Source organism: Lactuca serriola, chromosome 5 (genome assembly GCF_051521515.1).
Source record: "Lactuca serriola cultivar US96UC23 chromosome 5, Lser_US96UC23_V15, whole genome shotgun sequence".
Lineage (NCBI taxonomy): Eukaryota > Viridiplantae > Streptophyta > Magnoliopsida > Asterales > Asteraceae > Lactuca > Lactuca serriola.
The window spans coordinates 360721609-360738032 of record NC_136412.1 but is presented as its reverse complement, the minus strand read 5'-3'; the positions used below and the strand labels follow the sequence as shown (position 1 = coordinate 360738032).

The 16424-nt window shown below is 33.4% G+C and overlaps 1 protein-coding gene across 1 annotated transcript; it reads right to left on the bottom strand.

The window, feature by feature from the left end:
- Positions 1-4562: 4562 nt before the first annotated feature.
- LOC145055695 (protein VAPYRIN-LIKE-like) lies at positions 4563-6352 on the bottom strand. The gene has a single exon (XM_079004079.1). It carries the CDS (start codon positions 6103-6105, stop codon positions 4702-4704), a length of 1404 nt encoding a protein of 467 aa, XP_078860205.1. The 5' UTR covers positions 6106-6352; the 3' UTR covers positions 4563-4701.
- Positions 6353-16424: the final 10072 nt, after the last annotated feature.

The following is a 16424-nucleotide window of genomic DNA, read 5'->3' as shown; positions in this document are numbered from 1 at the left end:
CCCAGAAACCGGAATTGAAATTTTTGAAGATCCGGAAACCGGACTGGTATAGGGAAACCGGTTCTAGGTATCAGACTGGGTAAAATGGGTATGAAATCGGTTGGAACCGAAAATAGATAATTGGAACCGGCTACGGGGTTTAGACCCGGAAACCCAAAAAAATGAAAACATTCCTTATAAAGTTATTGTTATACAAATAATAAAATTGATTAGTCAAGGTTTAAAATAAAAAATTGCTTCGAGACAACAAACAATGGGGAATTGGTCTCAAGATATCAACATAATCAACCCCATCTCTTAAACAAAACTCCTTTAAGAAATCCCAAAAAAGAAATAAAAAACAATTAGATTATGAAGTATAAGACTAGTATACATATAACAATTTAAATATTTCATCCACATAAATCAGTACCTGCGATGGTCATTCTTTTTATATTTCGTAATTAATAAAGCTTCTAATTTTCTAATAAAAAACCATTAATTAAATTAATTTGTCTCCACTTATGACACCAAACAAAATTAATTAATTATAATCCATTTAAATATTTCATCCACATAAAGTGAACACTTTTTCCATGTTTACACACACATGCACAATACAAAACAAGTTAGCCTTCCAATAATACACCTGTCTGTGCGAGTCATCTTCTTCTAGGCTCCGCTAGACTACATAATATTCTTGTTTCAAGGGAAATTAAATATGTTCATACATTTTATTCCTATTAATCTTCCTACCATATCAAATGTTGACATGTGTATTAAATTATTATCAATTTCATTAAATGCAGGACCGATCCCTATCCCGGGTAAACTGGGCGACCGCCTCGGGCCCCGATTTTTAACTTGTTATATTGATTATCTATTAACAACCCATTACTTTTTAGCATATTGGATTAGTTCTTCAAAGCCCAATACTCTAATGAATCATTAATCCAAAAGATGGAGCATCGCCAGACTTCCAAGGCGTCATAACTCTTCAACAGTCGAACTTCTATGGAAAATTCAAACGACGTCTTCTCCAAAAGCAAGAGTTAACGATCATTCTTCTATTTTTATCCAAGATTTCAAGTTAATCAATTTTTTCTTATTCTTTTCTGATTTTATGAATTCGTCCACAACAACCATTAGTGAATCGAATGTTATCTTAGAATTGAGAGACTGATTGCGTCTCCTTCTTTTCACGATTTTAGAAAATGGGAAACTCTATTATTTCCCTTCTTGTTTTCAGTTTCCTTTTTGGTTTTTTCTGATATAGCGCCAATGGGAAGATAATCAGGTTATTTGATATATTTTTGGAATCTGACCTAGAGATTTGAATTAAGAGTTCACTCTCTAACTCAGTTCGATTTATTTCTCAAATCGCTAGAAATTTGAAGTTTTAGTCTTTCAGAATCGACTGTTAGAGATGAAATTGATGATAATCTAATTTTGAATCCATGTATGTTCTATCGTTTTTGAAATTCCTTATGTTTTTTTTTTTAAATTCGATTTTTATGAAGTTGTTCAAGTTAGGGGTTGTTTGGTAGGATCTGAATTTTTAAGACCTGAATTTTTAAGAGGTCTGAATTTCTAAGAGGGTCTGAACTTTTAAGATCTGAACTTTTAACATGTTGTTTGGTTGAAACATCTGAATTGTAATCTGAATGATAAAAATGTTCATTTTATCCTTCTATAGTTCTATATTATGCTAAATGATAAATGCATAATTGATAAAAATTACAAGTGATCATACAATAACCAAATTTAACATAAATTCTTTCAAATTCATTTTTTTTTCAATCCATTGAAACATAAAAATCATACAATAAAACCAAATTAAATATAAATTCTTCCAAATTCACCTCTTTTAATCCATGAAAACATAAACATCATACAATAGCCAAATAAAAATACTTCTTTCAATCCATGTTGCAACTAGTGACATTGGAAAAAAAAACACCACCACCAATCCCATATGCCTTGAAACCAAATTTACTTCCTACACACTTAAGAAACAACCATACAATTTATCACTCTTTTATCAACAAAAAATCAACCAAAGCTTTTCAGCACAAATAAAAAAGCATAAGATGCTATCAGCACACAATTCCATTAGAACATCATCCATATCAGCAAGAAATTGTCCATTATCAAGAGGTACACAAGTTAATTGATGATCCTAATAACAATTTTATCAAAATTTATACATACTTCAACATTTTAAGAGATTGAAATTGAAATTGATGATCATAATAACAGTTTTATCAAAATATTTTAGAAGCAAAACATTCCGGAAAGAACAAATTCAACTCTTATTATCGAGTTTTAGGGCAAAAAGGAAGAAATCTTACCTACAACTGGAAGGGTTTTCGACGGCAAAGTCATTGGTGGATGGAGCAACCCGTTATCTCAGAGAAGAACAGAGCTAGTCTAGGGGATGGCGTTAGCGATCGAAGAGAGAAGATGTAGAGAAGTGTACAGTCGATTATGCACAGGGCCTGATAGGAGAGAGAAAGAACCGATTAGCGATGGGATGGAACTGTTCATTGTCTTCGGAGATGGCGGCGCAACAGAGGCGGTGGTCGGCTGATGTCGGAGGGGATATCAGATGGTTACAGTTGTAAGATCGGAAATGCAGTGAGAAAGGGTGGGTCGACATTTGTGAAAGAAGGAGAAGAGGAAAAGAGGTGGAGTACTAGGGCAAAAGAGGAATGTGCGTTGTTTTTTTAATTCAGACATGTCTTCATATCTGGAAAATTAAGAGGCATCTCATAAATTAAGAGGCATCTCATAAATTAAGAGGCATAAATTCAGATGTTACCAAACAGTTTGAATCTTAAAAATTAAGAGACTGCCTCTTAATTCTCCAATTAAGAGACTACCAAACAAGGCCTTAGTAGGACTGTGCATGGGTCGGTTTTGGAACCAAACCTAACCTAACCCATAAATGGTCAGTTTCTGGTTTTTAGAACCTAATAGGATCGGTTTCTAGTCGGTTCGGTTTCTCGGGTTCTGAGGTCGATTTGGGCGGTTTTTCGGTTTCTTGGGTTCAACCCATACACTCACGGATTCTATGTTTTAACCTATTTTCCATAAATGAAGCAACAAGTTAGATACTTCAAAAAATAACAAATTGAAGCTAAGTACTTCAAAAAACATGAGTCTTACAACAAATAATCAATTACAAGTTACAACTAAGGCCCGGAATAGTCTATTACAACTAAAACACAATCAAGTATGGGTGGTTTCTTGGGTTGGATGAGTCAGTTTCTTGGGGCGGTTTGTCGGTTTTAAGTATGGGTCGGTTTCTCGGATTGGATGGGTCGGTTTCTGGTTAAAAACCGAAACTGAACCCGATTTTTCGGTTTCTAAAAATATCAAACCCAAACAGTCGGTTTTGCTTCGGTTTTGGTTTTTTCAGTTTCGGTTTTGTCGGTTTTAGTTGGTTTCTCGGGTTTTTGGTTTGGGTTTGCTCACCCCTACAAGTTAGAGACAAAGTCGAATTTTAATATTTAGAAAAAATTGTAATGTTAATTTTCTTAATTTTGATTTATGAATGTTACTCTTTTTTATTTATATTTCTCTGTTTTAGATATGTATATAATTTTCTGGCGTTGTTTTGAGTTTTTTCAACTGCTTAGAGGTTATTAACAACCAACAGGTGCTCTCTCGATTAAAGCAATTCACCTAACAACTTTTTGTCGATGATAAATCTACTTCAGTTGGAAGGCAATAACTTTGTGTACACAAACAGAATTGGACTCTGAAAATTAATGAAGAAACAAAGGGGATGAGACTTTAGTAATTTCATACTTCTATCTCTCTACATTATACTTTTAGAATTTTCTTATTAAAGCCTTAATAATTTTCCCCATTCTATGGTTGCACGGATTTAAATGTATTCTTATTACATGTAAAACAATATAATATATGTATACATAAAATTTTTGAAAGGCCCTATTTTTTATTTTGCTCCGGGTCTTAAATCGTCTTGGACCAACCTTGATTAAATGTGTAATTAAATATGACATATGTTAACATTTGATATGATAGGATGATAAGTAACAATAAAATTTAGAAGAATATATAACTTCTCATCATACAATTAAATGATAAATTTAGAAACTCTCAAATCCCAATCATACATTGGACCAACCATGTCCCAATAGTTTTAATAAAATTTATATGAAAACAATATAACAACAAATGAGGATAATTTATTTTTTGAGAGCCTTTGTCAATGTCGAGCAGAGAAAAGAGTTTGATGAATAAGGCGTATGTGATAACCCTTCAGTTCCGGTCCATTAAATCTGATTCCGGTTTTTTTACATATCCAGTTCCAAAACTCGGAATACCCGGACCCGTTGGATCCGTACCCGAAATACCTAGAACCCAGATAAGACTAATTTTGGAACCCAATACCTTGACCATTTAAACATTTTTCGGTTATACCGGTTCAGGTTCCGATCCGATTTTTCCGGTTTTATAACTAATCCCTAAGTGGAGACCAAGTAGTTGCACTCATATAGCCTAACTTCCATTCTTCCATCGTATTAAAAGTTATGTTGCATTAAATTTCGAAATGTTTTAAGAAAGTTATAGATAATATATCTTTGCAATATACAAGTTCCCCGAAAAAAGGGTCGAAAAGATCTAATGGTTTCTGATAAGTAATCTATTTCGGTGAATATTAAGACTATAAAGTATAAACTATACATCAGATTACATACTTGTTAATAAGCTCTTTTTATCTTGCGAATAATTCTTAAAGGAATCTAAATCATCAAAAGGAACCGAAAGAGACTTCATGCTAGCTTTTGCTCCATGACCGATTAACAGCATCGCCACCTGAACATGCCCTCCCTCCACCGCCCTATGAAGCGGCGTGTACCCACTACCATCCACCACATCCACCCGACCACCATGATTCAGCAATACCTTCACCCCTTCAAAACAACCCTTAAAAGCCGTTTTATGCAACGCCGTCCACCCATTCTGATCCCTTCCGTTCACCTTCGCACCTTCTGCTAAACAATTCTTCATTCCATTCACATCTCCTTTTCTTGCTGATCGATGTAAAACATCTCCCAAATGTAACATATCGTAAAGATCTGTATGCTCGTTTTCAACTGCAAGATCGAATGCAGTCTTTCCTTCTTTAGTTACCGCATATTTCACATAACTGATACAGTTTAGCAGGAATTCAACCGCTTCTGAATGACCTTCCATAGAACAGCAATGGAGGGCAGTCCAGCCGTTGTGATCGGCTAAATCGGGGTCGCTTCCTAAAGTAATCAAGAACTCAAGTACTTCAATATAGCCATGACATGCAGCAACATGAAGAGGTGTTTGACCTTCTGAATCAATCGAATTCACATCGATATCTAAGTAACCCATACACAAAACTTCCATTAAATCCACCCGGTTTAAAGAAGCTGCAGTGTGCAAGAGTCGGTCGTTTCGATGATCAATCACACAACCAGACTCCATCAAAATCCGAACCGTGTCCAGATCTCCAGATCTGACAGCCAGCGACATCACGGAAACACCATCAGAATCCCGGTTGTTAACATCGGCTCCGGCGTCGAGCAGAGAGGAGACAACGTAGGAGTTCCCGTTCATAGCAGCGGATCTCAGTAAACAAGTGAGCTGTGACTCTTCGCACAACGAAATGGCTTTTGATAAAGTAAATGCGATTTCTAGGGTTTTGGAAGAGGAAGATGAGATCAGGTGTTCGATTACGTGAGTCCCAACAAAGGAGATCGGAATCGTGACGTCCTTAAAGATATGCGGGCCATGTTTGGAGAATAGTCTCCTGAGATCTTCCTGGTTGGCTTTTCCGGTCGGCAGCATGGATGACCGGACAAGAACGTTGTCCGGTGGGGTTGAGAGCGGCGGATGATCGGACGGTTTAGACAGGATGAGAGTGAAAGAAGCGGTGCCGAGAGGAGGAATGATGGAGAACTGATGGATGAAGGAGAGGAGCGATGGGTTTGTAGTGTTGAGAGAGACAGCAACGGACATGGTGTGCATGAGATTGGTTAATCTGAAGGTTGTAGAACACTTCTGGCCTCTGGTAAACACCATGTTCACCTCCTTCACATCTGCTTTAACCAGTCTGTCCATTGCCTTAATTCAGGCAAGTTCTGAATCTTCTTTACCTCTGATCAGAATAAGAAAGATGGAAATGGGAGTTTCTTTCTTTCTTTATTACATCATGGTCATTACCTTATGGAGAATAGTTTAAGTTTAATTTTCGAATTAATAATCATCATCTTCATCTCATCTCGTAGAATAATATAAAGATAGTATGCACTAGTTTGACATTTAGGAAGATGGTTGGAAGAAGGAGAGCGATTGAATACAGAAATTTAAATCTAAAAGAAGTACGTATATTATGACATATTGAAGAAAGTCTTGACTAATAATAATTTTAGAAGTACATTACTGACTTTGCAAAAATCAAATACTTGTGATGAAACATGATAACTAAAATACATAGTGAACAATTAGTACAAGAATACTTTTAGGGGTAGAATTATTGAGAGGGGACCACTAGAAAAGAAATATGGAAAAATTGTAAGTTAAGACAAACTAATTTGTTATTATATGCAACAATATTATTATATAACTATATACACATATTAATAATATAATAGTGATTGTATTATTATATATAATAATAACACAAGACAATATACATTGAAATTTATGAATGATTCCAAGTCAATCGCCATCAATCGTCAAAGGAAAAGTCTAATCTCATTCGCACCAAAAGAAAACAAAGGTTGAAAGCGTCCAACGTAGTCCCTACACATGACACAACGATTGGTGGTAGGGAGTTTGAAAATGTCCCTACCCATAAATCATAATTGTTTTTACAACTTTGTCTACTAATAACTACAAGAAAAGAAAAAATAATGAAATCAATTTCATATGCTGGCATATAAAAAAATGTTTACCTTGTATATTTCTACTGCAAGCTAGCCCTGAGAAACATTACTATTTGTCTTCTACCTTGCAGGTGAAGAGGATTCGAATAACAGGTTAAAATTATCAAAATATCATAAACACTGAATTGATGTAAGTGAAAGCACCATGTTTTTACTTTGTGTAAAATAATCAGTACAATAATATCCGATGTTGTAACGTGATATTTCTGTCATTTGTGTCTGTTATTGAGTTGAAGACTTTGAAAGCCGTGACATGGTAACATGGTATTATTTCTCACAATGCAATCGAAAGAGATCAACCGAATAAAGTGATATTCGAATTTGCAAAAGAAAACAAAATTAGGGTTTTAGCATAGTACTTACTTTTGTAACAATTGATCTAAAAACGGTCTTAATTTCAGGAAATCTGTAGTTTACCTGAATGCAGACATAAACATACTTTGTAATTTGTATTGTATCGTACTCCTTCAGTTCTAGGCATGCATAAGTGTCTTTAGAAGTGAACATGGGCCAGGCGTCAATACCCGACAAACACTGATTTGAAAATCGGCCCGACGGTCCAGGCCAACTCCGAGAAAAAGTATGGTCCACCAATCTGTTCTGTTTGGTCTAATTGATCCGTTTTCCCAGAGTTATATTAATAATACTAGGTGTAACACCCGTGTGTTACACGAGTTTTGATCAAGGTTTAAACATTAAACATTTTTAAAATATAATTTCAAATTAAATACAACTTAAATGATGAATACATAAGTATTTCAATCTATATACTAATAAAGATAACTATTGAAAGAAATGAATGTAAGATATTACAAGGAAATATTCAACAAACTCACTTATTTAGAAATATGAATTGTCAAAAGGGTAAATAGTAAAATTTTAATGCACATATATGAAAAAGCAAAAAAAGAAATTACATGTCTTGGTTATGATATTAATTAATTGCTTTGAACTTATATTCATTTAAAATTGCCCAAATCATTCCTCCAAATCAATTCCCAAAAGTTAATCGCCATAAATTAGGAATCAATATTTTTAACTTTTAAAAAATTTCCTTATTTAAAAAATCCAGTGTGTAATTTTTCTAGACTATGTAAAAAGAAAACCTAAATTATAAGAAAATGACATGTGGACAAATGTCTAAGAAGATGACAAGTGGCAAAAAGTTCTTTATTTATTAAGGAGGATTTAGGGTATTAAGAATATATATTATAAAAAATAGCAAAGCATTAAACATATTTTATTAACATTCTTAATTTTTAGATATTGTATTTTTTTTAAATAAGCATTTTATTTTACTTTCTTAATCTGTAAGCATTATAAGTTACATAAAATTACAAAAAAAAAATGTTCATCTCCTTTACAATATCGTAACTGATCAGAAAAATAGTAAAAAACTCGGTAAATTCGGTCCCAAAATGATCGGTAAAAGCCTAGTATGTTCTTAGCATGACATGACATGGTCTAAACAAAGCTCGGGTAAAACCGGAAAAAGACCGTTCCATATCTGAAAATTTGACGGCTCAAAGCCCGCCGGCCGAAGCAAAACTGATTTAAGCCCAAGTTAATTCATCCAATTCGTAAACAAGCCCGAAAGATTATATTTTGTGCCCTTTAATAGAGCGAGTCAGATGACTTTTCGACAAGTGCATGCATGGACCACTGAATTACAATTTACAAATAAGCAACGTAACTTAAAAAAATCTAAATTTAATCCATAAAGGGTTGAGGGATCCATGAGTACTTCAACCACCATGCCTAAATTTTCTTTTATTTAGACTCCACTTGCACCATTTGAATAAAGACAACAATACAAAACTAGTCTTGTGTACTTTAGTCGCTCTATCCAAAAGGGAATTAAGAGTTATGATGCTCTCTAAAGAAATAATCAAATTTATTACGTTATAATTCTAACATATTCATAGGTTTCTTCATTTCTGTCGATTTCTTAAGCAGTTGTGGACACTTCCCCGACTGATGCACACGGAAATGGATGATTACATTGTAATTAATATGTTAATGTTAATTAATATATTATTATTATTATTAATAGCCTTCCCAAATACCCCCCCCCCCCCCCCCCCCCTCCACTTTCGTAGGTGCTTATGGACCTTTATCACCGTCGAACCCCTCCCATCAGGTCCAGACAGTTGTTAACCCCGACGACGGCTCAAGGCCCATAATTTATTGACTAATTTATGTAAATGTTTATAGGGGTCAAATTACCAAATTAACCATAACTTTAGATCAGCCCAAGAAACAAACCTCTTGTCTGGAACGCATTTGTAATGTCCGGTTTCAAGTATGAGTTTAAATTATTATTTTTGGGAAAACTTGATTGGTCACGGCGTCGTGAAGAGATCACAACGACGTGACATTTTTGCATGAAACACGTGTTTTATTTAAGACGTCACGACGTGGTCATGCAAGGGCCACAACGTGGCGATGCTGGATGTGCAAAACCCTAATTTTCAGGATCAATGTTCTATTTAAAGAAAGTGATGACTAGGATTTTGTAAGGGAAAATGACTTATCAAAGTAATTAACTTTTCAGTATGTTCACATCCGGGTAATTATCTTTTTTTTTGTACGCATCTAGGTAACAAACTTGTTGGAAGTGTTCACATATAACCTTTATGACCTGCTATAGCAGGTTAAATCCTAGATGTGAACGCTTTCAAAAAGTTCGTTAGCTAGATGTGTACAAAAAAATAGTTACCCAAATATGAACAAAACGAAAAGTAAAAATAAATTACACAAATGGTCCTTATGGTTTGCGAGAATTTGTATTTTTGCTCCCCAACTTATTTTTTTTAACTCGGATGGTCCCTACTGTTTATTTTTTTTACACGTTTGGTCCCTGCCTTAGCTAAAAAGACTATTGTGCCCTTATTAATTTATTTTTTAATTAATTTTCCTATTTATGTATTTATTTTTTATATATTTAAAAAAACTAATAGACCCCACATATCTGTATATCCTCACCAAAAACAAAAATTCCCCCAAACCACATGGGCCATTCATGTAATTTACTTTTACTTTTCGTTTTGTTCATATTTGGGTATCTATTTTTTTGTATATATTTAGGTAATTAACTTGTTGAAAGCGTTTACATCTAGGATTTAACCTGCTATAGCAGGTCATAATGGTCATATGTGAACACTTCCAACAAGTTTGTTACCTAGATTTGTACAAAAAAAAGATAGTTACCTAGATGTAAACATACCGAAAAATTAACTACCTTAACAAGTCATTTTTCCGTTTTGTAATGTCCTAAAAATACTAATAAAATTTTTTATTTTTAAACCATCAAATCCATACAACATTTGTTTAAAATCAATAATGGTAAAAATGTATCTCAAACATTAAAGTGAAATGATAATAATCAGTGCGGAAAAATCATTAGTGGAGGTTGTGTAGTCAAGCCATGCTCTTCCTTTGGAACTGAAAGTGCTTGAAAATATTCAAACCACAAAATTGTAAGCACAAAGCTTAGTGAGTTCTCCAAAATACCATATATCATACATACATTTGCCATGGGCTACCCCTATGGTCTTTCCTTGAAATGTCATGAACTACCTCCAGGGTCTTACATCCAAGTCTCATGGGCTACCCTATGGTCTTTGCTTTGAATGTCATGAGCTATCCCCATGGTCTTGCATCCAAGTGTCATGGGCTACCCCGTCGTCTTTCATACAAATGACATGGGCTACCCTCATGGTCTTCCATGCAAGTATCACAAAGAGAACAAGCATCCTACATAGTATAGTGAGAGGACTCACCTCACAACGCAGATCACAACTAACAAATCTTAGGTGCTGTTTGTTTTTTCTAAGACAAAATGTTTGCAGTCTGCGGACCACATCTGTAGACCTCTGCAACAGAAGATGTGGATCAAACGTCTGCAGTCTGAAAAAAGAAGAATGTTTGTTTTTTTAACATTCGCAGGCTACTAAAATAAACTAAAATATAAATAAACTGATTTTTAAACTACAAAGTGATTTTTTAATATATTTATGACTTTGTTATAAATAATTAACACATCTAAATCAACTTTTATGTATTATTGTATAAAAGGTGAAAATAAAAATGGTACAAATTAATGTATATATTTGATAAAAACCAACAAATTTTGGTCACAAAGTTAGGACTAATATTATAAAAGCCCTAAATTTTTGACACGTAATTGGAAAAAGCCCTGATATTTTTATTATTATTGTTATGGCCACAACTTTCTCGCAGAATTATTGTTCTAGCCCAACGAGTTTCATGGTTAACTTGGTTTATTTTTTTGCAAAACCAGTCATAAGAAGTTCAAATTTGGTCCCTGAGGTTTGCAAAAAATTACACCATATGGTTTTTTAACATTATTTTTCATTTTTTATATATTTTTTATATTTTCGGGGTTTTTTTTATAAATATATACATTTTTTATTTTCTTTTTTATATATATTTTATTTATTTTCATTTTTTTAACTTTATTTTTCAACAATTTGATTTTTTTTTACCTTTTGTTTTCTATTTTTTTTAGTGTATATATAGAGTATATTAGAGTTTTTTTCTTTTTTATAGTTTTTTTTTCATATTATATTTATCTTTTTATTTATTTTTTTTTCTTATTTGTATTTCAATTATTTGTTTTCATTTTTTTTTTGTATTTTTAACTTTTTTTCAAAAAATGTAAAAGGTATTAATATATTATAGTATATTACAATTTTGATAATTTATAGTTTTTGTAATTTTTTTATTTTTATTCAAGTAAATAAAATAGTTATGTTTATATTTGTAATTTCAGTCCAACTTATTTTCTTTTTATTCTTTTTTTCTTTAGTGCTATTATATTTATGTTATGAAAAAATGAAAATTAAAAAAAAAAGAATTTTTATTGAGAGTTAGTGTTGCAATGTGTTGTATAACTTGCAAATTAAATCATATTTTTATATGTGATATCAATAGTTTAAATTGAAGATAATATTTTTCAATTTGATAATAGACTAAAAGAAAGAACAAAAAATATAATAATAGTCGGTCTCTATAAAAAAAACTTGTTATAGTAATTTAAATTGAATTCAAGTTCTTGAATCTAAATAAATAAAAACATTAGATAAAGTATAAATAACTAAAGTAGAAAAAATATATAGAAAACAAAAGTTAAAAAGGTAAAAAAAAAAGTTCAAATTGTTGAAAAATAAAGTTAAAAAAGGAAAATAAATAAAATATATATAAAAAAGAATATATATATATATATATATATATATATATATATATATATATATATATATATATATATAACCCGAAAATAAATAAAATATACAAAAAATGAAAAATAATGTTAAAAACCATGTAGTGTAATTTTTTGCAAACCTCAGGGACCAAATTGAACTTTTTAGGACTGATTTTGCAAAAAAAAAAAAAATAACCAAGTTAACCATGAAACTCGTTAAGTGGGCTAGAACAATAATTTTGCGAAAAAGTTGTGATCATAGCAATAATAAAAAAAAATATTAGGGCTTTTTCCAATTACGCGTTAAAATTTAGGCTTTTATAATATTAGTCCCACAAAGTTATGCGTAAACATTGTAATTAAGAATCAAAGAATTTGATATATAAATGAATGGAAAAAAACTTCGATTTTTTCAATTAAATCAATTAAAAACGTGCAATAATTATTTTTTCTAAGAAATTAACGATGCTTTATTAAATAATGTTTTATAAAATTTGGCACAAAAAATATGAGAATATATATATATATATATATATATATATATATATATATATATATATATATATATATATATATATATATATATATTCATATTTGTATAAACAACTTCAACGACCATTATTGTAATAAACTTTTATTTAAAAATTTGTCAAAAATATCATGCTTGTGTCGTCGAACCTTTTTTTATGTATTGTAACTTTTTTTTGCAAATTGTTTATCACTAATAATGTTTGAATAAATATAAATTAAAAAAATAAAAAAATAAAGTATATGTGTTTTTTTAGGCTAGAAGATGTTAGAAGACTCCGGTCTACATCTGCGCCAAGAAGAGGGGGCGCAGACATTTTTAGGTCTGCGGTTTTCAAAAAAACACACAGCCTGCGGAGGCTAATGTCTGGGCGTGGTCTGCGCCGCGCAGACAGAAGAGGCCAGGAAGATTTGCGGACAAAAAACAAACACCACCTTACAGGCAAAGATCGAGTGTATACACCAACTAATAAACCATATAGGGCGAACCCTTAGTCCACCTTCTAAAACTAGCAATTGACCAAGAGTCAACCAAGTCAACAGTCAAAGTCAACTTCAGCGAGTCTCCACGTCGTAGCCTCCGATTGGCCATGTCATGGTAGAATAACGACAAAATAGTCAGACATCCCTTATTTTCCTCGTGACAACCAAAATGTCATGTCATGGAAACTGGGTCTCAACATCTTAATGGATTATGTTGTTTCCCTACTACTCCAAGAGCTCCAAAGCTCATATTTAGTCTTTTCCAAGGTCTTGATGGATAAAAGGGGGATATGGCGAAATCGGTAGACGCTACGGACTTAATTGGATTGAGCCTTGGTATGGAAACTTACTAAGTGATAACTTTCAAATTCAGAGAAACCCTGGAATTAATAAAAACAGATTGTGGCACCGTTCGAGGTATTTCTGTAAGTCCTCGAAATCCCTCTTTTTGTACCTCGGAAGCCAGAAGTACCGGCAGAGGACCAAGAAACCACTCGCCCCCGTACATCTGTAACAGTCACAATGGTATTACTAAAACAGTGATCTCATTATTACCTATTCTAGCAAAACCGCCCATCAGAGCCATCGTTAGCCATTGGGAGTTTCCAACTTAAGACATCCCAATAAGTCAAGATCTATAAACCCATGTCCTAAATGACAACTTAAGGCATGAACTCAACCATTAAGCACTTAATCACCAAAGCTACAAGTCTATAACTTCCAAAATTGATTTCCTACACTCAATTCATCATAAAAACCAGTGCTTTATGGACATGCATGTCTCTTCCAAACTAGGTCAAAGCATGGAAGAAATGAACTCAATCTTGTGCATGAGACCAAATACACCCTAACACTCTAGATCTGGAATATATAACCCTAAAAGGACCTCAAGGATCCATAAAGCTGCCAACTTTATGAAATCCATTCCTCCAAACTTCCACAACTTGAAGAAAAAAGGACAAGGAACCTAGATCTAGAAGCATGCAACATAAATCTTGGATCTTGAACAGTTACAATGGTCCGTAAATGTGTTAGAAGATGGTGATGAGGCTTGCAAGCTGAATCTATGCACCAAGGGAACTTCCTTCTCCTTTAATATGCCAAAAACACCCAAGAAGAACTTCAAGAACTCAATAATGGTGGCTAGATCTGATTGGGGTTGGAAAGGAAGGTGTTGGAGGTTGAGGGTGTGAAAACCCTAGCTCCCATTTTCCTTAAATAGGGCCTAAAGCCCGAAAAATTAGGTTTTTGCCTTCAGATGGTCACCATGTCATGACCTAATACTTGCCACATCGTGGGGCACAAAAATGATATACGGTCACTTCATCCATGCCACATCGTGGGGACACCTTTCCCATGGCTTGGCCATTAAATCTCATAAATAATTTATAAATTAACTATACCCGCAGTTCCTAATGTTATAGGTTTCCCCCAACCTCAACCTTTATCACCTCCTAAAGTGTTATTGAGAAAACTCTAACCTCCTTGCAAGTTTTGAGATCATTTTGGTGTCTTTGGTGCACTTTGAAGGAAGAAGAAGAAGGTTTTGTTGCAAGGATCCAACAAGCAACTCCTCCCCATTCTTGGAATTTCTCTTTGGACCATTTGTAAGTCCTCAAGCTTCCATCTTGGTGATTCCTTTCTTGTAGATCTAGCCTTTTAAGCATGTTTTGGTCCATAAAAGAAGTTTGAATGATGAGATGAGATAAAGTCTAAAACTTTATGACTCATCAATGTCCCTTGAGCTTAAAACATTCTGGATCTAGCAGTTGGTTGAGTTTTTAGAGCCATTCATGTGGTTTTGGGTTATTTCCTCATATTTTGACTTAATTGGGTGAAGGACATGCATGAGTCATGCATGTCCATAAATTTTGCATTTTTATGGACCATTAAGGTCCCAAGAAGCATCCTGGAAAGTTAGAGTTGAAGGCATAGCGGATTGAGAGATTAATCCATTAAGTCGTCTTTAAACGGTTTTCACAACGTGGCGACTTGCTTGCCACGACGTGGAGTCTGGTTTGGTCGCAACCATTTTGACTAGATAGTGCCATGGTATAGTGACATGCCTGTCATGGTGTGGTAGTGGTTTTTATTGGATCAAGTTGAATGGCCATGACATGGAGGTCAGCCAGAGTTGACTTTGACACTTGACTTTTACCCTAGTTGACTTTTACAAAAATTGCTACTTTTAGAAGGTAGACTATGGGTTTACCTTGTGTGACTTAGTAGGTGGTGTGTAGCACCTACTTCTTGATTGTATGAGTTGGTTAGTTGTCGGATACATTTACGAGGTGAGTCTTATCACTATACCATGTTGGTTTTTAGACTGTCTTTGTGATTTTAGCATGAAAGACCATGTGAGGATCATGACACTTGTATGAAAGACCATGGGAGGACCATGATACATGTATGAAAGACCATTGGAGGACCATGACACCTATATGAAAGACCATGGGAGGACCATGACAACCGTACGGAAGACTATGGGAGGACCATAACAATGAAGACTGCAGCAATGAGTGATTGTAAGACTATGGGAAGACCACATCATTTACATGTTATTATGTATGTTATGTATGGCATATGGTATTTTGGAGAACTCACTAAGCTTTTTGCTTATGGTTTTATGTTTAAATGTTTCAGGTACTTTGGGTTCCAAAGGAAATTGCCTAACATGATTGGTTTATTCCACATTTATGATTTTTTTTATTACTATGATATTATTTTGAAAAAAAAATTCGATACCCTGACTATCTTTTGGAAGTAATGGATGAATGAATTGGTTGATTTAAAAATAACAATTTTACCTTGTATTTTGGGACGTTACAAATTGGTATCAGAGGCTTGGTTTGAGGGATTCAGGAACACTCTTGGGTGTATCTGAACTCAAACTGAGGAATTGATAAAATATTTTAAAAGAAAAATGATTTTCTAAAAATGTTTTTATAAGAAAAAGGGGTGAGATGCATGCAATCAGCTGAGCTCAAGTAAGTAATTCCCAAAATACCCATAGGTAAATGTTATGCTTTAGTAATTCCCAAAAGGAGTTAGAGTGTTGTTGTGCTTCTCTGGTTTTGCGATTCAGGTGAGTTTCTTATTATGCTACAAATCCCATTGTATATCATTTGTATGGTATGATATAGGTATTGTTAGAGTACTTGTATGCTAGTGGATATGATAACTTGTAACGTCCCAAAATTTAAGACTAAAAATTTCTTTTAATAAAACATTACTTAAAGCAAAATCATCAATCCAAA

Excerpts from the sequence above, each read along its gene's own strand:
- LOC145055695 (XM_079004079.1), bottom strand. The coding sequence starts at position 6,105 with ATGGACAGACTGGTTAAAGCAGATGTGAAGGAGGTGAACATGGTGTTT.